We start from the raw sequence: 24,239 nt of genomic DNA, 5'->3' as shown, positions 1-24,239 counted from the left end.
CACAGAAAAGGTGTTTTTACCACACGAACAAACAAGCTGCGAGCGCCAGGAGGGTTTGCTGTGCCCCCCCCCCAGCCTCGCCAGTGGGAGCTCCCGGCCATCCCCAGCCTCTCCATTGGGAAGGCTGCAACAACCGGGCAACCAGCACCTCCCAGCCCCGCTCCCTCAAGCGGTTCAACCGGCCTGGGGCCTCCGAGCCCGGCCTGGGCGCCGGCACCGCGGCGGACCCGCAGGGCCCTGCCCCGGCTTGAGGGGAGCCCGGCGGCACCCGTCACCTAGCAACCAGCGCAGGGGACGCCCGGCTCTTATATACCTCGTGTGCCCGCCCTCTCCCCATCTCCCCTTCTGATTGGCTATTCTCACATGATTGACATGTCCACTCACCAGTTATCACCCTCCACGAGCCATTCGCACGCCGGGGGGGCGTGGCGTTACCCGGTAAACGCTACAGGAAGCGGAGTGCAGGAAGAAGGGAGTAACGCAAAAGAATGTCAGCTGTGAGAGCCAATGGAAGGGGAGCAGAGGGGCGGTGCGGCCAATGGTAGGGCGCGGAGGGCGGGGTTTGGGTGGGTGGGGCTACTTAAGCCGGCGGTGGAGGCGATGGGGGACCCGTCCTGAGGTGAGGCGAGGACCGGGGCCGGGGGGGGAGCGGTGTCAGGGGCAGGGATCCCCGCTCCGGGACGGGGTGCAGCGGCCCGGAGCCTCGGGGGGCGCAGGGCTGGAGGAGGGGGAGAAGAGCCGCTGTGTTGTGGTGGATACTGCCTTGCCCGCAGGGAGAGGGGGTTAACCCTGCGGCACAGCACCAGAGGATGGGCGGTCAGGTCCGCCCGGGTGCCATGACACGGAGCCGTGGCTAACGCCGTTTGTGTCCCCAGGCAGGAACAGAGGGGAAGGAAATGTCCCTCCGGTGAGGATGAACCTGGTGTCTATGGCGACAGATCCCAAGCTGCCATGGGTAACGCTGTGGGCCCGCATCAGGTGGGCAGCGGTGCTCGGGCTGCTGCTGGGCTTGCTCGTGGTGCTGCTGGTGCCGGCTGCGGAGGACCGGTGCCACGCGGTGCTCCGGGGGCTCTCCTTCCTGAAGAGTAAGCTGAGCGCCGGCTCCTCGGGGGTCACCTGCTACACGGGGCAGACCACGGAACTGAGCGTGGCCTCCAACGGGCTGGAGCTGCTGGTGCTGAAAGGCAAAGCCTCCCCAGGTAAGGGCATCCCAGGGGAGCAGAGCTGCTGGATAGTGACAGCCCACAGCTGGAGATCCACCCCCTTATCCCATAATGGTAATGAACTCTCAGTGCCCAACTGCAAATTAACAATGGCTGCGAACAGCACCAGCCTTCTCTTGGTGCTGTTTTGCTTCTCAGAAGTTTTTCCTCATGCTTTTGGTGCTATTAAGTTCCATGAAGGCAACTGGAAAACCTGGTTATTGTTTTAATACAGTTACCTGGGATATACAGCCTTAATCCTGAAATGCTGGTAGTCATAGAACAGCCTTTCTGGCAGTGACAGGCTGCCTTTATTGGCTGGGATATTAATTTGGGAAGCAGTCAGAGGAATCATTACAATTCCAGCACTGTATCTCTGTTCACATTATAGCTGTTATTGCTGGGAAGATGTTTGATAGTCAGTGGAGAACCGGAAGTGCTGTTGGCAGCTGGGGGCTGGGCTGCTAGCAGGAGAACAGGCATTAATTATCACCAAGAGAGCGCATTTGAGACTCTGTGTCCTCCCACATGCAGCAGCCTGGTGGCCAAAGCGAGTTTTGCTGGGATGCAACACGCCTGTGGCCAGCTCGAGCCGTGGTGCTGACAGATCCTGCCACGCTTCCTGCTGGGAACAGCTCGGCTGCCACGCTGCGGCATAAGCCTCTGTGCTTGTGACCCAGCAAAGGCTGGAATACAAGGTCTCCTTAAATGGGTTATTTCATGTTGAACAGTGACGGTCCTGAAGTTTCCAGTGAACTCCCTACCCTGTTATCTGACTGCTCTTGTTGCATTGCAGAGGTGAAGTTAGAAGCCAGAGCAGCTCTGAACCAAGCCCTCGAAATGAAGCGCCAAGGCAAGCGGGAGAAAGCCCACAAACTCTTTGTGTACGCCCTCAAGATGGACCCCGATTATGTGGATGCCCTGAATGAATTTGGGATCTTTTCTGAAGAGGAAAAAGACATTCTTCAAGCTGACTACCTGTACTCCAAAGCACTCACCATTTCTCCCTTCAACGAGAAGGCTTTGATCAATCGGGACCGGACGCTCCCTTTGGTGGAAGAGATTGACCAGAGGTATTTTAGCATTATTGACAGCAAGGTTAAAAAGGTGATGGCAATTCCCAAAGGGAATTCCGCCCTGCGCCGGGTGATGGAGGAGTCCTACTACCACCACATCTACCACACGGTCGCTATTGAAGGCAACACTCTGACGCTGTCCGAAATACGGCACATCATTGAGACCAGATACGCCGTTCCTGGGAAGAGCTTAGTGGAGCAGAACGAGGTGATCGGGATGCACGCAGCTCTCAAGTACGTCAACACCACGCTGGTGTCCCGCATCGGCTCCGTCACCACCAGTGACATCCTGGAGATCCACCGGCGGGTGCTGGGCTATGCCGACCCGCTGGAGGCAGGGCGCTTCAGGACTACTCACGTGTTTGTAGGACATCACATCCCACCGCATCCCCGGGACGTTGAGAAGCAGATGCAGGAGTTCGTGCAGTGGCTGAACTCGGAAGATGCCATGAGCTTGCACCCTGTGGAATTCGCTGCGTTAGCCCACTACAAGTTGGTTTATATCCATCCATTCACAGATGGCAACGGGAGGACCTCGCGCCTGCTGATGAACCTCATACTCATGCAGGCAGGTTACCCCCCCATCACCATCCGCAAGGAGCAACGGGCTGAGTATTACCACGTCCTGGAAGTGGCCAACGAGGGTGATGTGAGGCCTTTCATACGCTTCATTGCGAAGTGTACAGAGACAACCCTGGACATGCTGCTCATTGCCACCACCGAGTACTCCGTGGGCTTACCTGAGGCAGATGGCAGCGCTGCTGGCTGCAAACAAACCATCCCCGTCAAGACTTGAGGGTTGTGGACATTGCAGAGCCACTGAACACCAAGGCACTTGGTATTCCTGCTGGGAAATAACTGGACAGGAGGTGTCACTCTTTAGCATTTTGTTTATTTAAAGTGTCTTACATTGGATTAAATTAATATAATTTATTTATATACCTTATGCCAAGCTGAAACGTGAACTGTTGATGGTGACTGTGCTTGTGCTACTGGAAGGAGGTGGGGAGAGGCATTGAGGGGCTCCACAAGCTGAAGTAGAATTTAATTTCTCCTTAATTGTAAGCTTTGAGCAGCTGCTTCAATGACAGCCCTTCACCTGGTTTCCTTTCAGTTGCCTTTGTACAACAAGTGGGAAGTGTTTGGTTTTGATTACAGATGATGTGGCTGGAACAAGAAATGCTGACTTACTTCAGTGTGAGGTGCTCCAAGGCCTTGCCTCATCCCCACCTCACTGAGCAGGATCCCTGGGAACTGCAGGAATCTGTGTCCTTACACATTTCAGTTTAGGGCTTGGAAGGAGCTTCTGCAAAGCCACGGGCAGAGGAGGTTGTTCTACACAACTGTAAGACAACCTCTGTCAGTGGTGCCGATGTGGTGAGAAGGGGTATAGCAAAGGTGCCAAAAACCTGAAGTCTCTTCAATCTGCGCAAGAGAACTTGTCACAATTAGTTACTAGATCACATTATTACTGTGACAAATGGATCACGAATCACACGAGGCCTCTCTGTGCTGCAGTGGCAGTTAGTGCAGGTCCTGGAAGCTGCTGTGCAGCGCCAAGAAGTGCACCTTATCTTTGTTTTTAAGGTAAAAGCACCTGCAGCCTGAGCCAGAACAGCTCCCTCCACCCCTCCCTGCCAGCTCTGCAGCAGCACAACTGATCCCAACATCCTTAAGTTCAGAAAACTTGGGATCCAATCCAGTTTAGAGTGCTGTTAAGCTCAACCCCTTTGCCAAACACAGCATAAGACTGTCCCTGGCCAGTGTTAGGCCTCTTCCCTTCTTACTTTGTTCCCTGCAAGGTAGTCAGGATGCATCTTACACAAGCAAACAATAAACTGGGAATTACCTGTCCCCTACAGCACCACTCCATGCTTCTGTACCAGCTACTGCTGCCAGGGAAAGCAAACAATAAATGAGGAAGGTTGCTCTGTCCCTACAAAGTGTGCTTATTTTTGTAGTGTAAGGTGAGTACAAATAGAAGCTGCACTTTAGAGCTCGGGGGGGGGGGGGGGGGAAAACAATGTTATTTTAGTAACAGATTATTAAACTATTTTAATATTAAAGTCTTTATTTGGAACAAGCTCAAGGTCTTTTCTGCTGCAGTGAACTAAGAAGGGGTCACAGCTCAGCTGTCACAAGTGACAGGGTGCACACATCCTGACTCCCACAGCCACATACAGAGGGCTCTGAAGCAGCAAGTCCAGCCCCGGCAGCCAAAGGAAACTGAATTCCTCACTAACATTGTGCACATACCTGCCCTCGGGGCAAGGCCAGCCTTAGCATCCCCACCCTGAGCTTCATACCAGAGTGTTATTAAACCTTTCTAAGCTCACTTTGAGACACCATCCCATCGGATCAGCAGTCCAGAGCTGGCTGGCAGGCCCGACCTGCTCTATCACCACCACTGCCACCCTTCCGTGGCTCAAAGCTACAAAGCAGACTCATCGATCCAAAGGGAAGCCAAGTTAAATCATCACAGAACATAAGCACTGAAAATAAGTGTTTATTTGCAGCAGTGCTCGTGTCGTACAAGTGAACTTGGCACTGAGGCCCCCCTCACATTCAAGCCCTGCCCGTGTTGACTTCCAGAGCCAGCAGCAGTTTCAGTTGACAAGCAGCAATATTTCTACCCAAGATCACGTACCAGATTAAAGTGGTTTCAGGATATTTATATGAGATGGAGCGAGCTACTTAAGGGTAAAGTAAGTGACACTGTGTCTCAGTGCACCTGAGGCGAGGTACATCAGCATTACCCAGCTGCCAGAGGATAAGTGCAATTCCAACACCCACATTTAAACAAAAGCAACAGTATTTATAGAAAACCTTTGAGAACTTGAGTTTAATAAACCAGGAAACGTCAGCTTGCACTTCACATTTGTACAAAACCATACAGAAACCACCTGCAAAAGACTTTATGAACTAGCTAGCAAAAACAACCCCAAAAAAAGAAAATGGTCCTCAGCAAACAGCACGTACAGCTTATGGGAAACAAAAAGTTACCAGCTCTAAGGATTACCTCATGACACTTCAAATAATGAATCTGAATGTCTTTTACAAATACACAATATAAAAAACAGGTCAACTGGAACAGAACATTAACTGAAGACAGATATATGTATATTGGTGTATATACATATACACACATGTATAGAAACTCTCCCAATACTAAAATAGGCCATTGTGGTGAAGTTACGAGCGTCTGCATCTCACGCTTAATGGAAGGAGATGAATGTCCCTGCGAGTGTGTGGCTGGGTGGCAAATGGGTTTGTTGGCAGAGAGAATGACTGCAATCACAATCGGAGCTGACCAGTGGAGCCTGACAAGGTTAGCACTAAGCTTTCACATCGCATCTCGTTCCTTAACGAAAGAGACATCTGGAAAGTACTCATTGAACTCGACGTGGCATCCGACCTGTACAGGAAACACTTTTCCCTCCTTGTTACCCTCAATATGAGGAATCATATAATGCCATTTTACCAGAACATAGCATAACTCTTTGCTCTTACAAACAGAGGAAAAAAAAAAAAACCAACCCTGGATTTGTACCATCCTACACTGGTCTCAATGAATGCAGGAGTCCAGAACAGTATTTACACGTGATTGTGACTGGCGTTCTCTCCTTGCTAGCGTAAGGACACAACATGGCTTCCATAAAGGCATTTCACATTTTACCAGACCCGCTGATTGCAGACTTTTTGCTCACTTTTTCAGTAGCATCTTGGCAAAATCAGCATTGGACATCTTCTTCGGCTCCTCAGGGGGGGCGGATGAAGTTGCTGGTGAGTTCTGGACCATCCCGTTCTCAGCCTTAGCCACAGGATTACCCTGGCGCTGCAACGCACGAGGCACCATGGAAAGCTGTGTCCTGCCCTTCCCTCGCCTGGAGAGCAAAAAGGCACATTTAAGAAGAATCCCAGTGCTCTCTGAAGGTACTGTTTTAACTTGGGGAAACAAAAAGGGCTTTGTTCGCTAAGAGGAACACTCTTAACTACTCCTCCTGTCTTTGGTTTCAGTAATAAGTAGTGCAAAGCTTTCATGGGTACACTTTGAAACAGGATACCCAAGTTCTGGCAGAAAACAACTGCCCAGAAGACCCCCAAAAATGAATCCGACACAACACTAAGCAGTGGGAGTGCTCTGAAAGATGAAGAGCAACCTTAATGCTCACTGTGCACAACAGGTGGTACTTCAGAACAAGAGGACATGGAAGTTATCATCACTCGGGCACAAACACGGATCCAATGGGATGCCCAATGCCCGATAGTCACTACAGACCTGTTTCTATTGATAAAGGAGGAAAATCCACTCTTCCCCATCAGTCCAGCAACCCAACTTTGTATGGTTCAGCACCTTTTAAATGTTCTCTCCTATTCTAAATTGCTATAGTTTAATGTATAAGGACACCCAGTGTCTCCTTCTGCAGCGTTGCCAAGCAGTATCCCCCGTACTTACGCTCCATAGACCTGGCGCGGCACCGCGAACTGCGAGGCTCTGCCCGCCTCGGCCTTGTCCGGCAGCTTTCGGAGGGGGGGGTTACTGATCATCACCTTGATGACGTGCTCCTTGACTGTCAGGCCATCCATTTTCAGCACAGCCTGCGAGGCCTGGGCTTCGTTTTCATATTCCACATAGGCCAGGCCCTAAATAAAAGAGGTGACCTACATTAGGTTTAGTGCTTCTCTCTCTGCATTTGGCCAACTGTACGAAAATGATACAGAAAGCAGAGCTAAACATGGCTAAAGCCCAGTATTCTTTAGCTAAAATAATTCTTACCTACAACCTACATTTATTGACTGTCATTCATCACTTTCACAAGAAATTAATCAGATTATAACATTCAAAGCACATTTATTTGTGGTTTAGATAGAATCCCAGCTCAAACTAAGCTCAGAATGTGAACTGCAAGGCTCAGGGTACACACAAGAGCACTTGTTACAAGGTGTGCACACAATAGGGACTGAATTTGAGTTATTGCCAAGAGCTAGAAGATCCATTAAAGAATACACGCACATCACCACCAGGACAGCTCCCACTGGGCACCCGTTAGAAGTGCCCAACACACAGACACGGCCGAGGTGTCAGGTGGAGTTTTGGCAGAGCAGCAGCTGCTTTAGAGTCTCTCATTTCACAAGGACTCATTTATTCCAGGCTGGAAATAAGGAGCCCTGTCAGAGAGGAGGCTCATTTCTCACTGGCACATCTATTGTTGCAGCAGATGCTATGAACAATAGCTTCAAGACACTGAAGGAGGGAGGAGGGGAATCAGTTACACCAGGTGAATCTAGCCAGTTACTTTAACAATAAGTTCTTTGCAGACTTACTAATGACCCAACTAATAACTTACTAATGACTAAAGACTTACCTATTTTTAGTATACTGAATGTGCTGGAAACATCTTCCCCTCCATCCCACTTATTTAATCCCATTCTTCTTGTGCAATCAAAGAAGTATTCTGGAAGAATTCCTCTGCCCCTCCTACTTCTTATTTGGCACAAAAACATTGGGCTGCATAAATCCAAGTATTTCTATAAGATTTTTGCCAACCTGCCTTTGCATTAATACATAAAACCTACTTTTTATATCCAAACTTCTTTTTGAAGGGTTTCTTAACACGAAGGGTGCATTAAGGAAGCCTACCTTGGGTTTGCCAGCTCGGTTGGTGACCAGCCGAATGTCTTTCACATTCCCATGTGCTTTACACACATCTTCCAGCTCTTCCTTAGTGCAGGAAAATGGCAAACCAGATATAAAGAGTTTGTGTTTCTCCAGTGTAGTGCTGTACCTGAACACCTGAAGAAAGGAGGAGGCTGTTAGTTTGCAAACCAAGGACTCCAATGATTTCAATCTATCACACCCCCAAAAAGTAATGCCAATCGTGGTTTATGGCAAAGTAACATAAGACCCAATAATTCCCAGAAAACAGTTTTACTGCCAAGACATCACATCACCATTCCAAGCTAGCACAACACGAGTTCACTACAAGCAAAAGTCCCACTGTTCAACCTATTACTCGAAAGAACAAAAGCCTACCTTGAAGTCCGGATGCTTGTTCTTGTCAACACATGGCGAAACAAACATCGGTCTCCCCTCCACAGCTTGACGGTCCAAGCCAAGGGCCTGGTGAGCAGATTTTTCCTCCTTGAATTCCACGTAGCAGTAGCCCCGGAACGTCCCCTTGTTGCTGAACACCGGACGGATTTCTGCCACCTCCCCACAGCTCTCAAAGAGCTCTTTCAGTTTCACCTCAGGCTCTGCCATGTTGTAGGAGAGGTTGCTGACAAAGACGGTTACGTTATCCTTACTGCTGTCATGCAAGACCTTGGGGATGTCCTTGCGGCTGGTAGTTGCCTTTTCCTTCTGGTTTGCTGGGCGATCTGCCTTTTCAGGTCCACTTCTCCCAAACAGCCCCATTTCTACCTCCATGTCTTCTTCGAGTACACCATCACCCTTGTGTCTCTTGCTGGGCTGCTCTGCTGATAAACGACATTGAAAGCCTTACTAATAAATATTACAGCATTTCATTTACCGTTGCAATTAGGCTGTCCTGCATCACCACTGTGGAGTTTGGAAATGGCACAAATACAGTGACAGGTCTCACAGACACAAATAGAAACCTCCCTCAGGCTTTTAATAATGAGTAACAACAGGTTATTTGACCAATACAGCAAGGATTTAGATGAAAGCAACAGGAATATTTTCCTTTTCTCTGCCAGTTGCAACTACTGATTCATATTATTCATCTTGATCTAATGGGGTTACTATTATTTAAGTAAGAAGAAAATCTGAAATCCCAAACTCCCTGGGGCAGTAACCTCTTAAAATCTTCTGTTAACACCTTCCAAGAGGCTGCTACAATACTGAATAATCCAGTTTAGACTCATGCGTCTGTGGCATATGAGTCAGGAAAATGACTTTAAGATACAATATTTCTCTGAAATAATAAAAACCTAAAAACCTCTACAGGTCCTTATAAACATGCTTCTGTTGGTCAGAAACCATTTAGCCTTGCTGTCATTTCATTACCACAACGAAGACCTCCCAGGAGAAGGAGACCCTATACAGACCGCAGCTCTGAAGGCACCAGCGATGGCCCTTCCTCATCTGCCTCTAACAGAAGGGAGACAACCAATAACCCTGTTGCCAAAGGTGTGAAGTTTTAATTTATCTTTATTACCTTCTTCCTCTTGTCCCCATTCACCCTCATCATCATCATCTGCTTTGCGCTTGTCCCCAGTCCTGGCTTTTTTAGCCTTTTTGGAAGCTTTCTTTTCCGCGCGAGCCTGCTTTCGCTGTTCAGCTTTCTCCTCCTCCAGCTTTGCCAGAGCAGCTTCCTTCTCAGCAGCCTACAAACACACCAGACATTCTTTTTCCAGCGACTGCAGACTGCAGAGCATTTTCTAGAGTACTCAACCTGGAGGGTTTTCTCCTAAGCTACACTAAACACAGCACTAATGGGATCAACAATTAAAGCACATCAATTGTTTGCTCTTAGAGCTTTCCGGGAATGCATGTTACTCTTCTATCTATTCAAGGGTCAAAAGGTGAAAGATAAAAAGCATCAGAAGAGGTGAACCATAGTTTTAAACTAAAAATCCATAGTTCTGAGGCTTTAAGACAGTTCAGGTTTATCCATGGGAACCAGCATTAGAGATCTGACATTCAGACAAGCGTGATCTTAATATAGGTATTGCCTATAAATTGTTCAGGTAGTTCACAAAGTTCTGACCTTTGCTCTTTGTTCATTGACTCGAGCTAGTCTGTTCTCCGTTTTCTGAACAGCTGCATCCCAGTCTTCCAGAGTTCCTAATGGATAGAAAGAAAAAGGCCTTGTATTTAGCTTTCCCATAATTTGAAAATACAATTCTGGAACAATAAGAGTCAGCGAGTTCATGGAACTTGTTCTTAATATTAACCATTACACAAGAAAATTCTAACTCTAATGAGGAGCCTTCAAAGAAAAGAAAAACCCAGCAGAGCAGAAATCTCTCATTTATAATGTGACGCTCCAAAAAGGCACGGAAAAACCCAGCAGGCTCCAAGTCAGGCCACAAAAGAAGAAAGAGGAGAGCTGCTTGTGGATACTACAGTAGTGAAAAGAAAGTAAGCCTTCACTGGGACACAAAGCACTGGATCAAAATTCACTCTCTGTCATTGTACCCCAACTAGATGACGTACAGTTATAGTTACCTTCTATTCTCTCCAGCGTGAGCAGCACCTCACAGACGTGCTCTGGATAGTCACTGGTGCATTGCACAGCTCGATGCAAGGCCTTCCTGCAGTGCTGAGTATCACCATGGGCTCTGCAGGAGGGAAACCACAGCAGTAAGGAGCCAATCCTCCACTTCCAGATCACAAGACAGGACAGTTAACTACATTCTACACGAGTGTTTTACCTCCTTCTATGCACTGCTGCTGTAACATGTATAAAATACACTGCAGAGCTGCTGTAAGGACCTCAAAAGCATATTCTAAACCTATATGAAGCATTTAAGTCTTGTCTTACACAAATGAGGAAACTAAAAAGTTAATTCATTCTCCCAACGAGCCAGGCTCTTACCTTTCTAGGTTATAATACTCCAGCCACATGTTAGCGTATTTGGCATTCCCTTTAGTCATAATGTTGTCCCAAAGTTCTCTGGCTTTCTGCATGTTGTTACACAAGCGAGCCTGGAACACAACATCCAAAGTACTCAGTACGATTGAAGATGACATGTTCAACACCATTTCCCTCCTGCCCTCCCCTCACCCCCCAGAACAAGAGACCACCACAGATGATGCACACAGAAAATACATCTGCTCTGTAGAGTGAACACCTAATGCAATCCTACCACTGAATAACCCTTCCCTGCCCACCTGGTACATCAACCTTGGCTTCTGGCTCCTTTTTGGTCATTATAAAATAAATTAGATAGTTGCTTCTGGTTTTTTCCTTTTGCCGTTACCCATGAATATCCCTAATAGAGCACTCAAACACTTCTCAGACTGAGAACTGGTTTTGTGTTTAGGAAATGGAGCAGGGAAGAGAGGAAATGGATGAAGACACCCAAGTGGGATCCACCTGATCTAACTGCAGAGTTACAGGAGTACATTACACAGCTGCCTTACTAGAGCTGGTTTAGCATAAGCTGAATCACACCTGGATGAACCTGCTTTCTCCCTGCACTAAGTGGATAGAAAGGGAAAGTCACTCATTCAGACCCAGGCACACACTGTGCAGGAGGACTGCAATGCCTGAGACTATGGCAATCCACTCCATGTGTTATGCCCAGAGAAGTTACAGCACAAAGGTAACAGGACTTATCCTGCTCCTTATGGGCCTGTGGCAAAGGAAGGAAATAAAACATCCATTCACAGGCAGCGACTGCACCAGCACATCGATATTTGTACTACTTTGAAACTGGCTGGTGTAGGAAGCAGTAATTTAGGCAGGATTCCAGGCAGTTTACAGCCTCAGTTCTCAGTTCCAAGCCACTGTGGCTACCCTGCTAACCAAGGGACTCACACACTTCTGTACCACACTGCAGCCACAGCAGCATCAACACACTAACAGTGCTGACAACCTCCTCAAAGAGAATGCTGTTTCCTTCCTGGAATGTTGTTCTTTGAGCTGGAAGCTACATTATGTGCTTGATCAGTCCAGACACAGGAGTGGAAGAAGAGAGATTTACTCTCTGAAGTCACCCAGACAAAATACCAAAGTACAAGAGGATTGCATTCCAGGCTTGGAATTTTAAAAGGATCCATTTCCTCTAGTCTAGCAATTTAAACAGAGCAGATGGAAAAGAAACCTCACCTCAACTCTTGCCCAGTTCTGCATGATGGTGCAGGATGGATCTCCACTTTCACTGAATCCTGGGAAGAAAACCAAGAACTGTTTGTGAACGGCTCTTGGAAATAAAGTGTTTGTTAAACAAGTTCTACATTGTAGATGAGATGTTTATCTGCAGCTTTCTTAAAGTGTTTGAGACACTTGAAGACAAGTTAAACACCATGGGAAGAACTGGCCTTATTAAAATTATTTTTAACAAGAGAAAACAATCTATTGGATGATTTAACTTACTCTCTTCTACTTCTTGTTTCAAATACTCCACAGCACGGGCAAATGCAGACCTCAGCTCTTCCAGTTCCTTACTCGAGTCTTCAGAAAGAAAGAAAACTGAATTACTTTAAGGCAATTCTTTCATCTCCCATCACTAAAAGCTCTTCCTTATCACCCACAATGATTTTAAAGGGGGAGTCTAAACGTTATTACTTCAGTAAAACTCACTACATGCACAATAAAAACAGATCAAGCATCTAAAACATAAGACAGGGCATTTTAGCAACAGCACAATCTATTCTGTCAGCAAGGAGCTGCCTTAAACCCACTGAGTTCAATATTTAATACACACTAACTGGTCAGAAAATAGTTTTTGTGAGAGATATAAAACTGCTAAACTACCGTTAAACTTCTTAATCCCACTGTTTCAGAGAGGTACACAGAAAACAGATTAAATATTTATTCACACATATATGTACCTTGTGTAAAATCCACCCTTCTTCTCAGGTAATCAAGATATGCCTGCCAGATTTCTACGTAGTCAGTTGCCTGAATAAAACCTGCATTCAGAGCCTTCTCAAACATTTCTGAAAGAAAATGGGGAAAAAACCCACACAAACAAATTTACTTTCCAGATATTGACAATATTAGCAAGCTACAACACACAGCAAAGAAATACACAAACCTTGTGTGTCTGGAGACACGAAAACACAACAAATCCTACATATGGTGAATGGGTTTAGGCAGGGAATTTACAAGCCAGTTTGTATAAACATGACTGAATTAAAGTTGTTCATTGCTCGCTCAGAACTGAAGCTGCTCAAGAGCAGCAGCTCTGCCCCAGGAACACGATACTGTACATTTCATCAGCTTTAAGATTGCTGCAGCAGGATGAAAACAAATCCTACAAGTCACCATCTGTCACACGTTATTCAGGGTGCAGAAAGCAGTTCTGTTCTGGAAAGAAGGTTTGCTGAGATGGTCTTTCTTTACCAGAAATAATGCTGTGATCAACTCTGTGCCTCTCCATCGCCAGAAGATACCTAATCCACAGCCCCACCGTCCAGGGACAGTTCCGAACAGCGCGGTCATGAGCGGACAAGACCAACTCCTTCACCTTCAGCTGCCGGTCCTGGAATAACCAGACAATAAAGTTTTAAGTTCCCCATAGCCAGAGAGACCATCCAAGACAAAATACCAGCTTATGAAGAGCAACACCTTTAAAAAAGTACTTTTACATTTGAAAAGCTAAAAGAAGATGGGTATTTTAAACTCTATACTCCTAGAAACTCAGTGAACACCTTTAAATCAGAAAGGACATGGTCAGAAGCAACACAACCAACAACTCCATGCCATGTCAGTCTGCAGTACCTAACCATCTGCTTTAACCAAGCCAGTTAGGTATCTTCTGCCAATGAGATAAATATAACAAAGGCACCAAGTAAATTTCCAACTGCTCTTAGTACATTCAGAGGAGAGGAAAGGATAGAAAACAAGGAGGGTGTACACATAGCCTACTTCAGCCACCCACTACCTGCTGTCTCAAGCTGGTAAGATAGAGACAACAGAGCAACTCAGCCTAGATAAGCCTCCTGTAGCAAGTGACACTGATCTCTTAATAGCTCAACCTTCTGTCCATATGTAAAGCCCTCAAGTTCAGCACAATTCTCAAACTGCACTAGCCAGCCCACATGTAAACAGACTGAACATCTGGCTTTGCTTCAGCTTCTTGGTAAATTAGGTTTTGTCCTCCACTGGCAGCCCTCAAACAAGCACAGTCATTAATTTATCTGTGCCTCCCCAGTGATCAGACAGCACTGAACTGCTTTGCCTACAAGAGCTGGAAGAAAAGAAGGGATATCCTTGGAAGCAATGCCTCTGGATGAGGAGCTACCAGAGGCAATGGCAGGGCTCACTGTACAGCTGCTTGCACCTCGTCAGGTCTTTGCCACATAACACAAACCTTGATGCAAACACCCAGTTTAATTCTGCACACCTAAAGGAAAAAGGGCAAATGCTCATTTGAACAATAAACACACCACTGGAAGCAGTAAGAAACCAAAGGCAAGGTGAAAAACAGTCTTTTAAGTTCTTCAGAAACCAAGAGACAGGATTGAGGCAGAACTTGCTGGTCTTTTGTTTATCAGCCATAAGATTAAAATAAAACCAAACCACACACAGGAAAACGAAGCTGGAAACATCTGGGGTTTTGTTCCTTACCAAATACTGATTGTAGCGTGCCCAAAGGTCTGGCACAAGGCAGTTCTCAGCCAAAGCCCTCTCGTAGATCAGCTGAATGCGAGCTGGATCACCTGCTTTCATTTCAAAATCAATGTAAGCCTGATATTCTGCCAGCTTCGGTGTTTCAGCCCCCAGCTGTAAAACAAACAGGGATACAACAAATTAAACTCTAAAACAAAGCACAACTCCAACAGCTCAATTGTTACTCAGAGGAGGGTGCTCCTGGGCACCTTAAGGTGGCCTGACACAGGCAATAGATTCAACAGTTTCCAGTCTACCCAGTTGTGAGGCTTCTCGTCTCACATTGCTCAGAGCTGAAAAGGTCCCCTGGCAATATTCAGCTGCTCTGTGACTAGAAGGATAAAATTTAGGGGATAAAGAACCACCCCCAAGCAATTAAGTCTTTGTTTTTAAAGGAAAGTGTAAGTAACAGCATTACCAGTGCCTCTTCATAGGGTTTACACTTCTCCAACTGCTGTAGAGCTTTCTTGTAATTCTTTATTGTTGTTTCTGGAATGGGATCTTCTGACCACTCCTCATACTCAGCATAGGAAGCCTCCATGTCTATAGAACGGACAGGAAACTCCATCAGTAATGCACCTACTGGACTAAATAATCAGATTTCAACCTGTGTTTGATACATATTTGTATTTTCATTTACGCTTTCGATCTTAACTGTCACACTACTGCATGTTTAAAGGGTTCAGACACTTCATCTTACCCAGTGCACTACAACAGAACCTCAGGGCAAGTTCTAGTACAGCTACAGATTTGGATTTAGAAAACCAAAGTGGCAAGATTTTCCCAAGGCTGTAAAGAACCCAAATTCTTTCAATATGCAAATGCAGAAGGCAAAGAACTGTACTTGACTTTCTCCTACAAGCAAATGAGCAAGAGACTCAAGGAGCTTAAAGTATGAATTAGAAAGGGCACAATACTAACAACCCAGCTGTCAGCGTGTACTGCTCCCAACTGAGGTTCTTGTGTAGTGAGCATCACAGCTGAATTCCCGGTTCTTAATGCTCATGTTTTATGCTCATTGCTCGTACTTTAAATAGCCTCAAATTACATACTGAAGAAACAGAGAAGCTGTTTCAATGAGTAAGAATATTTCTGAACAAAAAAGGCCCTAAAGACAGGGCAACGCCATCGATTAAAGAACACACAAGTCCTACAGCTGCAGCCTGTGTGGCTCTACCAAAAGAATAATCAGGAGTGAAGCCTGGATCAGTGTAACAGCTTCTCCACCCCAGCTCAGCAGCTCTTACCCAACAGTGGGATCCCCAGCTGGCGCCGGAACAGCGTGTGGATCTTCTCAAGCTGGCTGCAGAGCATCTGCTGCTGCTCGGGAGATGGAACACTGCCAGGAGCTGGCTACAAACAAAAGCATCGAAGTTTAATCAGGTCTCTCAAGCCTGAGCTGGTGAACACGATGGGGTATTGGTTACGAGTTGGGGGGATCTGGGCTCCAAATGACTACTTGGTTCTTGAAGAACACACACAGCCACCCTACTGTGGGCAGGGACAGCTTTTAACTTCCCTAGCTTACGTAGTAAAGTACAAACCCATAAATATTCACATTCTGGCCATCTTGTAACGGTCTCTTTTGCAGATAGAGCAGAACTGAATGTTCTAGGGATAACACACTATCAGCCAAAAGTCCCCAAAAGTGTGAAATAAGGAACGAGTTAAAAGCTGAAGTAGAAAACAGTCTGGGAATGCAAACGTGGCTGTGTGCAGAAATACTGACTGGCAACAACACTGTTTAATAATGAAGCTGCTCAGTTCAGAGCTATTCTTGTCAGTTCAAGCTAAAGCAGCAGAATGAAACTTTGCTTAAGGATACGAGATTCTGTGCTCTTATTTACACCAATCCATTACTCCATCAACTAAACACACACAATATTCCCAGACCAAAGGGTCACTTCCTACAGCTGAAGAGAAACCAACCGTGTGACACTGCAGCCTCTTTTCTCAGCGCAGCCTGATGAGGAGGCTCCAGCTGCCTTCAGACACGCCACCACGACCCGGTTCTGGCAGGATTTGGCCTTACCTGTGCTGTTTCCAGGATGGCATTCTCAAACTCCCGGTACGCCTCCCACAGCGCCGTGCCCTTCGTCACGTGCAGCCCCACTGCAGTCAGCGCCCTCTCAAATACGGAGCGCACCCTCTCGATCCCTCCTTCCTGCCCGATGCCGCCAATGGAATACTGGGCATATTCCAACCAAATTTCAGGACCTAAACAAAGTTGTGAGAAACAGATGAGCTGATCTCCCTAAAAATAAAAAAAAGGCAACTGTCTGCTTCCCAAATATCCCTTTTGCTACATATAAATAGACCAAATATACGCTCATTTTCTTTACCATCCACTGTAGCAAAGAAAAGTTAAATCATTTTATTCTATGCCCTTGGTTCAGCACCAGCAGCTGCAGTTTCCTTCTGAATAAAGTCATTCTTGAAGTTGCTACCAGCACCTATTGACTCCCATATGCCACCCCTGGTACACAAGCTGCATCAGAGAAGGATGCATCAAGATGCTCCTGACAGCAACTTCACTCTTCTTGAGCACACGTGCAGAGCTGGGACCAATAACTCGGATTAAAGTGGGTCCTTCTTCTCTTTCCAGACTTCAATACTTGCCTGTGCAGCAACTGCTTTAGCAGCATAACCATGAAGGTGAGAGGGAGGTGCTACAACAGCATCAGCTGCCTGGCACCTCTCCTGCCTGTAGCAGTCTCTGAGTAAATCAGGTTCAGGGACCCTCAATAGGGACCATCCAACCAACAGACACTAAGATTGCACATCTCAGGCTCCAGAAGAAGTCCTTCCAACCCCCAAGTGCAACCCATAAAGCAGATCCAGATGGTGTCACCCCTCAGCTCTTCATCTCTCCCTTCCTTCTTCCTGAAGGATCACCAGCACCCTGTGAGGGCAGCTCTGCCAGTGCTCTGATGTGACATTTTGTCTGCAAGGGATTTACCCGGATGTTACCAAGCCCTCTCTGCTTCTCCAGGCTTCGTGTTTTCACCACAATCCCCAAAGAGCCCCCAGTTACTCCGTGCTTTAAGGCAGAAGTTTTAAGCTCCTGACAAAGGGGGAGATGAGACACCACGAACTCCCCTGGCTTTTGACAAGGATGATCAGAGCTGGTCCCACAGCGTGGCTTCAAGAACACCGGCTCCCAGACAGTAATTACGAGCTGTTCTGGAAGAGCTGTCACGCAGTGGAAGTGGCAGCAAAGACAGTGCTAACCAACGCAGAGACAGCAGTAGAAATGAACCTTTTGAAAGCATTCACTTTCCTCAAAGAAAGAGCTAAAGAATTCCCAATGTGTAGCAGAGAAAGCATTGCTCAAGTGAGTGTAACACCTGCTGCTCCGAGATGAGAGAAGGGCAAAATACGCATTTAAAGCCTTTTGCAACAACGGCTCAGAAGAATTTAAGGGCTGCAGTAGCACTTCAAGCATTGCCCTTGCCTGGCCTTAACTCCAATGCTTCGTAAAAGCTGAGGATCACGTCACACTCCTATTTTTGATGTAATTTCTGCATTACAACTGAAGGAAGCAGCTTTCATAGAGAAAGCAAGCCCTAATCTGAAGGCAACACAATACGTTTTACAGCACGTCTCAACAACTTACAGATGTAGTCCTTCACAGCTCTCTCGAAGAGCTCATAAACCTTCTCTCGCTCCGAGCTTTCAGAAGCCATTTTTATCTCATCCTTCAACCAGTCCAGCCAGATTTCTGAAAGGAAGAAGTTCAGAACACATCACCGGCGGTCAGGAAGAACAACTTAAATCCATCTGTTGAGGTTTTCCTTACGAGGGTTTTGAGTAACAGACTTAAAAATGAAGAGACAGCCAAGGCAGAGCAATTTTAGCCTCCACAACTACTCACAATTAATCCAAAAGAAGAGTTTGGTAGAGACCTTTTCCAATTGGCACTAAACAAGCACACTCCTATTTAAAGGGAGAAGTTGCAAGCAGCAACTTAGCAGCATCTTGGGTCAGTGGGTAGCAATAACCAAAGAGGCAGCCAGAGATACAACCTGCCCCACACTTTTACAAGTCAATGGCTTCAGAGACTGCAAGTTTCCACGTGCCCAGAAGGAAACCTTCCCTTGCCAAGGCTCAAAGCACAGGGGCAGAGCAGCCTCTGCAATATTTACATTGCTTCTGCATTATGAGTAAAGAAGAAACACCCACTTCAAGGCCTACACACGACACCCACCAACACTGTGTTTCCTTTGCTGCTTCACCGAAATTGCGCTTTTGGCAGGAGTTTGTCTGGGCTCGACTCACGTTCACTGAGTGACTGGAGCTGGTTCAGTGCTGCCATCCCACCACTGTGTTACCTCTTCAGCAGAGGCAGCACAAGCAAACGTCTGCCTGTGCCTAGGTTACAGCAGGTCACATCCTGGCAGGATTCACCCAGAGGAGAGCCTGGAGCAACGGGCACAAACCCTCCCACTAGCCCCACACCACTGCAGCAGCCTCCGGCACGGGAGGCTCAAATCCCTGCAACAAGCCCAGTACCCTTCACCTGCCAGAGGCCAAGCTCACTGCTGGCCATTAACACCATTCAGAAAGTCCTAAATCTGCTCTTTTAGGTTTCTCTGCACTGGAACAATGTTGTTGAAGGCTGGCACAAATACATCACTTCACCACTGAAAGAGCATTTCACACAGATGATGCTAAAGCTGCATCAGGTGCAGCACGAGCAGAAAACGCTCTGTACCTTCGGTAAGTGGAAAGAGTTCACTCATCTTCTGCCGAGCTCTTCTGAGCTTCACCAGCTCTCCCTCCTGGCGGAGCAGCTTTATCAGGTCCAAGTGACAGTTATAGTCAAAAGCATTGATGGAGAGCTTTGGAAAAAGAGGAAAATACTGTTTTAAAGGCACTGCTGGGTGATGGCCATGAAAAATAAACCTGAAACCACCCAGCAGCACAGAACCTCACACTCTCTTTTGGGGCACATCATGTGTTACACAGCCAAAACAACACCTTCCTCCCTACACAGAGTTGCACCAAACTTCACCGTTGTTTGTAAGATGCTTTCAGGTCACACGCAGACATTCCTAAACAACCCTTCCCAGTTTAACACAGCTTTAACGTTAACCTTGAGTTTAGCTTATGGCTCTAAGCTCTAAAGGTTACTGCTCAGCAGTGTAAATGCCAGCACCTGCAGCAACAGACCCATGTGTGGGACACGAAGAAAGCCTCTTCCACCAGTGCTAAATACGTCTGAATTTCTCCCAAGCTGATAAAGCAAACAAAAGGCCAGCAGGCTCAGAGGGTTTCCATGAGCACAAGCTGCCCGCGCGGGCTCTCCTCTCCCGCCTCCCTCCCCAAAACAGCCCCAAAGCGCTCGGTTTCTATTTCAAACTCCAAACATTCGCTGCTTGCCAATCCCCGGCACCAAACCGCGGAGGCAGCCGCGGGTTTCCCCCCGTCACGGCCGCGCTACCCCAGCGGGCAGCCACAAAGACAAGCACCCGCAGCAGGGGAGGCCTCGGCGCTCCGGGACGAGCCCTCCCCGCGGCCCCGGCACGGACGCGTCTCTCGTAGCAACGCGGCCGGGCCAGGAGCGCGGGGCCCGGCCCCGGGGTGAGGGCTGGGCCCGGGCGGAGGCCGCGGTGCTGCTGCCACCGCCCCCTCCCCACGCCGCCGCCCCCGGCCCCACCTGCTCCTCCAGCCGCTGGATCTCGGCCTCGTTCTCCTTCTCCTCATCTTCGCCATCCCCGGACGAGTCCGAGTCTCCCTCATCCTCCGAGTCCCCGCCCGACTCGGGGTCACCCTCCGGCAGCCGCTTCTCCTCTTCCTCCGCCGGCGCCACCGCCTCAGCTCCCGCCGCCGCCATCTTATGCAGCTCCCTCCGCAGCCAGCCGCGCTCCGCCGTGCGACGGGGCTGTCCCCGGCGCGCCTGCCCCGCCGCCGCGCCCCGCCACCGGGCGAGCGCTGCGAGGAGAGCAGCGAACCTCCTCCCGCACCACCCCGCGCTCAGCTGCGCACCGGGGCCGCGCTGCAGCGAGCACCGCGGCGACCGGACCTCTCATCTTCCCGGCTGCGGCGCAGGCAGCGCCGCGGACACCTCAGGGCCTGGCCGCAGGGGGCCTCCGTGGAGGTCTGCGGCGTGCGCGGCGCCGCTCCTCCGCCATGTTGAGCGTGGCCGCCGCGGCTCCGCACAGAGACGGGGTGTCGCGATAAGAACGGCGTCGCGATAACAAACGGCGTCGCGACTGCAAACTGCGTTTATCGCTCGCTTTAACATAAGGCTTTGCCCCAAGGGCGCCTTCAGCGCTCACCCCCCTTTGCGCCGCGCTCGGAGCGAACCTCCCGGCAGCGGCGGGGAGGGGGCGGCCCACAGCGCGGGGGGCGTGGCCTGCGCGTGCGAGGCTATATAAGGGCGCGGCGGGGCCCCGCCCCTGGCAGGTGCAAGATGGCGGCGCTGAGGGCGGCGGGGGCGGCGCTGCTGCGGCCGCGGCGGGAGGCGGCGGCCGGGCTGGGCTACCACAGGAAGGTGAGGGCCGAGGGGGACTGAGGGGGGCCCGGGGGGCACACGGGGAGAGGCCGTTGTTTGACGCGGTGTCCCCGCAGGTGGTGGATCACTACGAGAACCCGCGCAATGTCGGCTCGCTCGACCGCAAGGCTAAGAACGTGGGCACCGGCCTGGTGGGCGCTCCGGCGTGTGGAGATGTGATGAAGCTGCAGGTGAGCCGCGGGCTTCGGGCGTTGCTAAAGGCTCACATCCCCTCAGGGGGGCAGCGAGGCCTTTTCCCTGCCCCACACATCCCTGCCCTCAAACGTCCACTGGGGCCCTGCAGGCCTCGTCCCGCTCCTGAGGGCGCTGGGCTTTGAGGGGGGCTCTGGGGTGCCCGGTGGAGCTGAGCACGGTGCTGAGGTGCCAACAACTCTCTCACAGGTGGAAGTGGACGAGAACGGGAGGATCGTGGATGCCCGTTTCAAAACCTTCGGTTGTGGGTCAGCGATCGCATCGAGTTCACTGGCAACAGAGTGGGTCAAAGGGAAAACGGTGAGGAAGCGGCTGCTGCAGCGGGGGTGACACCAGGGAGAGCCTTCAGAGCTGCCCCTGGGCTCTGCAGGAAACAGCAGCTGGGAATCCCAGTACTGCCTGGGTGCAGTAGCTCAAGAGGCAGCGAGTGGTGACCGTGTCAGCGGCCTGAGTTCTAGGGCAATAGTTGCCTTTTCCAAGAATACCCATTAATCTGCAGGGAAGTCATTTTTGTCTTATGCAACAAGCAGAAACACGCTGATTGCAGGCTCTGGGAGAAAGTTTAATTATGGATCATCTTGAGATCTCTCTTTCTGCCAGACAAGAAATTCACTTCCCTGTTGTGATAGAAGATAAACAGACTTAGAGCTGCCCATCTGGCAGCAGCCTGACACGGCTGTGCTTTGGTTCATTCCCACCATTGGGACATTCCTTAATTCCAGCATCCTTACTGCTGCTTGAGATCTTCTTCCCTGTGGCTTCTGTTGGCTTTGAGGCGTTAAAGCATGAAGGCACTGAGAGCAAATGCCTTTGTAGCTGGTGGTGTAGCTCACGTGGCCACTGACCGCTCACTAATTGCATTTCAGGTTGATGAAGCGCTGAAAATCAAGAACACGGATATTGCTAAAGAGCTCTGCCTTCCTCCTGTCAAACTGCACTGCTCCAGTAAGTAAAGGACCAACTGGTGAGGGTGCAAACACCAGCTTCTATTTGAGAGGGAGACTGTGGGAATAGCTCAGATGCTTCTGAATGTGGCCCATGAGAGAAACTTAGGTTCAGATTTCAGGGTTATTTTGTGAGCTCTCAGATCTCTCTCATCTCGGGGACTCTGTAGCTCAGCAGGCTGATAGTGAGCGCTCACATTCGGACTGGTGCTGCCTGCAGTGCTGTTTTTACAGTATATTTTGTTCTAAATGCCTTTCTCTTGTCCTTGAAATACTTGCTCTGTTTGTAGTGCTGGCTGAAGACGCCATCAAGGCTGCCTTGGCTGACTACAAGTTGAAGCAGAGCTCGGACAAAGAAATGTCAGAGAAGAAAGCAAACAACGCCTAAACTGACTGTAAAGCTTGTTCTCATTCCACTGGCATTTGCAGTGCAATTACTTTAGATTAGTAGGATCCTGCTCACTACTAAAGGAAGCTGTAAGATACGCACAAGTTACGCACAACGTGTGGCTGGGGGGGTGGACGGCCGCCCCTGTGCTCTCACGGTGGAGGTGGTGGTTCAGCAGCCTCTGTCCTGCCACGACTCCTTTGGTGGAGCAGAGGAGGCTGCTCAACACAGAGAACCCGGTGGCTTCACCCTGGAGGGGAATTCCTCCTGTTCCGGTACTCGAAGGGCTGCACTTTTTTCTTTGGAAGATGTAGAGTTTTGCCTAATATTTCACAGGAATTAGCGGGAAACGTTGCCTTGGTCTTAATCTTTCTGTAAGAACTGGAGATAATCTGTGTACACAAACACGGGGCGGTTCATCCGCCACAGAGCACAGCGGTGTCCGAGCTTCATTTCACCATCTGAGCGCAAGTTCCTCCTCTCTGGGCTCTCAGGGTCGGTCTGTGCCCTCTGGGAATGCCTTTGCATCCCTGCTGAGCTTTCCCAGCCTGTTCCCAGCGTCTGAGCTGCCTCCCCGCGAGCACACAGCGTTGCAAAGTTAAGCATTTGGGGAGTTAAGCTCTGCTGCAGCTCCGTGTGCTCAGCTCTGCCTTCTGGTGGTGGCTGCTCGCGCTCCACAGGAGCATTCCCAGAGATTCCCGAAACAAAGAGAACACACATTTCAAATCTTTGCCTGCTCTGGAGATTTTAAATCACCCCAAAACCCACCAGCTCAAGGCCAGGTTGGACACAGGGGCTTGGAGCAACCTGCTCTAGTGGAAGGTGTCCCTGCCCGTGGCAGGGGGTTGGAACTGGAGGAGCTTTAAGGTCCCTTCAGCCCAAACCAGGCTGGGATTGGATGAGATTTTAGTTAAAAACATGGAAACCCACATTTAAGAACAAGCATCTCGTTTTGCTGTCTCTGCCCACAGCTTTGCTTCAGTGCAGCACAGGCCAGGGGCCTTTGCTGCTGTTTCTCACTCACAAGCCTGGTCTTACCTCAGCTCAGCACCACCCCATGCGCCGGATACGGGCCTTGTCCCCTGCAGCAGGAATGTGCCTCACTCCATGGGAGCAGTCCCGGGGTTTTCCAGTTCAACAGAACAGAAATGAGGGAAACTTCAGCACCCACGTCCACTTTTGGGGCAGGATCAGCTCCTTGGGAGAGCGCTGTGACAAAATGCACCCTCTTCCAAAGGGGTTATCCTGATGCTGGGACATGGGGGAACATCCCAACCTGCCCCATAGGGATATGGGGACACAGGGATGTGCTGCTTTGGAGGCAGAAACCCCTCCTCTGCCCCACATTGCCCTCCCCGCTGCAGCCAGCCCAGTGCTAAGAGGTGCAGCCCCCCCCCAGCCCCCCCACTCCCAGCTGTGGGGCATGAGATAAGAGTTTCCCAGAAGCAACACGTCGGGGTGCGGGTGATAAGCGTGTCCCCGGCTCCCAGGGCTTCACCCCACAGACAGCCCTCACCCCACAGCGCTGGCGGTGCCTCCCGGGCTCTGGGGGGCACACGTGGGTCGCAACCGGCTGCACCCCAACACCAGCACGGTCCAGGGAGGGCCCTGAAGG

At 49.3% G+C, this 24,239-nt stretch overlaps 3 protein-coding genes across 5 annotated transcripts; 2 read left to right on the top strand and 1 right to left on the bottom strand.

The window, feature by feature from the left end:
• Positions 1-875: 875 nt before the first annotated feature.
• Positions 876-4,206, top strand: FICD (FIC domain protein adenylyltransferase). Its single transcript, XM_030500885.1, has 2 exons — positions 876-1,199; positions 1,999-4,206. Exons 1-2 carry the CDS (start codon positions 914-916, stop codon positions 3,072-3,074), a joined length of 1,362 nt encoding a protein of 453 aa, XP_030356745.1. The 5' UTR covers positions 876-913; the 3' UTR covers positions 3,075-4,206.
• On the bottom strand, positions 2,497-20,707 carry SART3 (spliceosome associated factor 3, U4/U6 recycling protein). Of its 3 annotated transcripts, XM_030500881.1 has the most exons (20): positions 20,243-20,707; positions 19,298-19,424; positions 18,200-18,304; positions 16,616-16,800; positions 15,831-15,936; positions 15,002-15,126; positions 14,542-14,697; positions 13,315-13,453; positions 12,801-12,908; positions 12,343-12,420; positions 12,076-12,134; positions 10,840-10,949; positions 10,470-10,582; positions 10,009-10,085; positions 9,457-9,625; positions 8,313-8,755; positions 7,920-8,072; positions 6,735-6,922; positions 5,986-6,162; positions 2,497-3,136 (listed from the first exon to the last, which is right to left on the bottom strand). In XM_030500881.1, exons 1-20 carry the CDS (start codon positions 20,417-20,419, stop codon positions 3,064-3,066), a joined length of 2,868 nt encoding a protein of 955 aa, XP_030356741.1. In that variant the 5' UTR covers positions 20,420-20,707; the 3' UTR covers positions 2,497-3,063. The 3 variants fall into 3 exon arrangements, with proteins under 3 accessions (XP_030356741.1, XP_030356743.1, XP_030356744.1); XM_030500883.1 differs by lacking the exon at positions 2,497-3,136 and having other exon boundaries at positions 4,765-6,162; XM_030500884.1 differs by lacking the exon at positions 2,497-3,136 and having other exon boundaries at positions 4,765-6,162; positions 8,313-8,752.
• On the top strand, positions 20,686-23,324 carry ISCU (iron-sulfur cluster assembly enzyme). The gene is made up of 5 exons (XM_030500886.1): positions 20,686-21,079; positions 21,157-21,270; positions 21,482-21,592; positions 22,159-22,237; positions 22,527-23,324. The coding sequence occupies exons 1-5, from the start codon at positions 20,999-21,001 to the stop codon at positions 22,622-22,624; spliced, it is 483 nt and encodes a 160-aa protein (XP_030356746.1). The 5' UTR covers positions 20,686-20,998; the 3' UTR covers positions 22,625-23,324.
• Positions 23,325-24,239: the final 915 nt, after the last annotated feature.

Source organism: Strigops habroptila, chromosome 11 (assembly GCF_004027225.2).
Source record: "Strigops habroptila isolate Jane chromosome 11, bStrHab1.2.pri, whole genome shotgun sequence".
Taxonomy (NCBI): Eukaryota; Metazoa; Chordata; class Aves; order Psittaciformes; family Psittacidae; genus Strigops; species Strigops habroptila.
This window is presented reverse-complemented; position numbering and strand designations above follow the sequence as displayed.

Bases quoted from the DNA above. Each gene is read 5' to 3' on its own strand.
- SART3 (XM_030500881.1), bottom strand. From the start codon at position 20,419: ATGGCGGCGGCGGGAGCTGAGGCGGTGGCGCCGGCGGAGGAAGAGGAG. The intron at 10,950-12,075 runs GTGAGGTTTCTT...GTTGTGTTCCAG, and splicing joins AGAACTGGGCAAGAGTTGAG to GCTCGCTTGTGTAACAACAT. The intron at 10,086-10,469 runs GTAACTATAACT...TCTATCCATTAG, and splicing joins CACGCTGGAGAGAATAGAAG to GAACTCTGGAAGACTGGGAT.
- ISCU (XM_030500886.1), top strand. From the start codon at position 20,999: ATGGCGGCGCTGAGGGCGGCGGGGGCGGCGCTGCTGCGGCCGCGGCGG. The intron at 21,593-22,158 runs GTGAGGAAGCGG...ATTGCATTTCAG, and splicing joins AGTGGGTCAAAGGGAAAACG to GTTGATGAAGCGCTGAAAAT. The intron at 22,238-22,526 runs GTAAGTAAAGGA...CTCTGTTTGTAG, and splicing joins TGTCAAACTGCACTGCTCCA to TGCTGGCTGAAGACGCCATC.
- FICD (XM_030500885.1), top strand. From the start codon at position 914: ATGAACCTGGTGTCTATGGCGACAGATCCCAAGCTGCCATGGGTAACG. The intron at 1,200-1,998 runs GTAAGGGCATCC...GTTGCATTGCAG, and splicing joins GAAAGGCAAAGCCTCCCCAG to AGGTGAAGTTAGAAGCCAGA.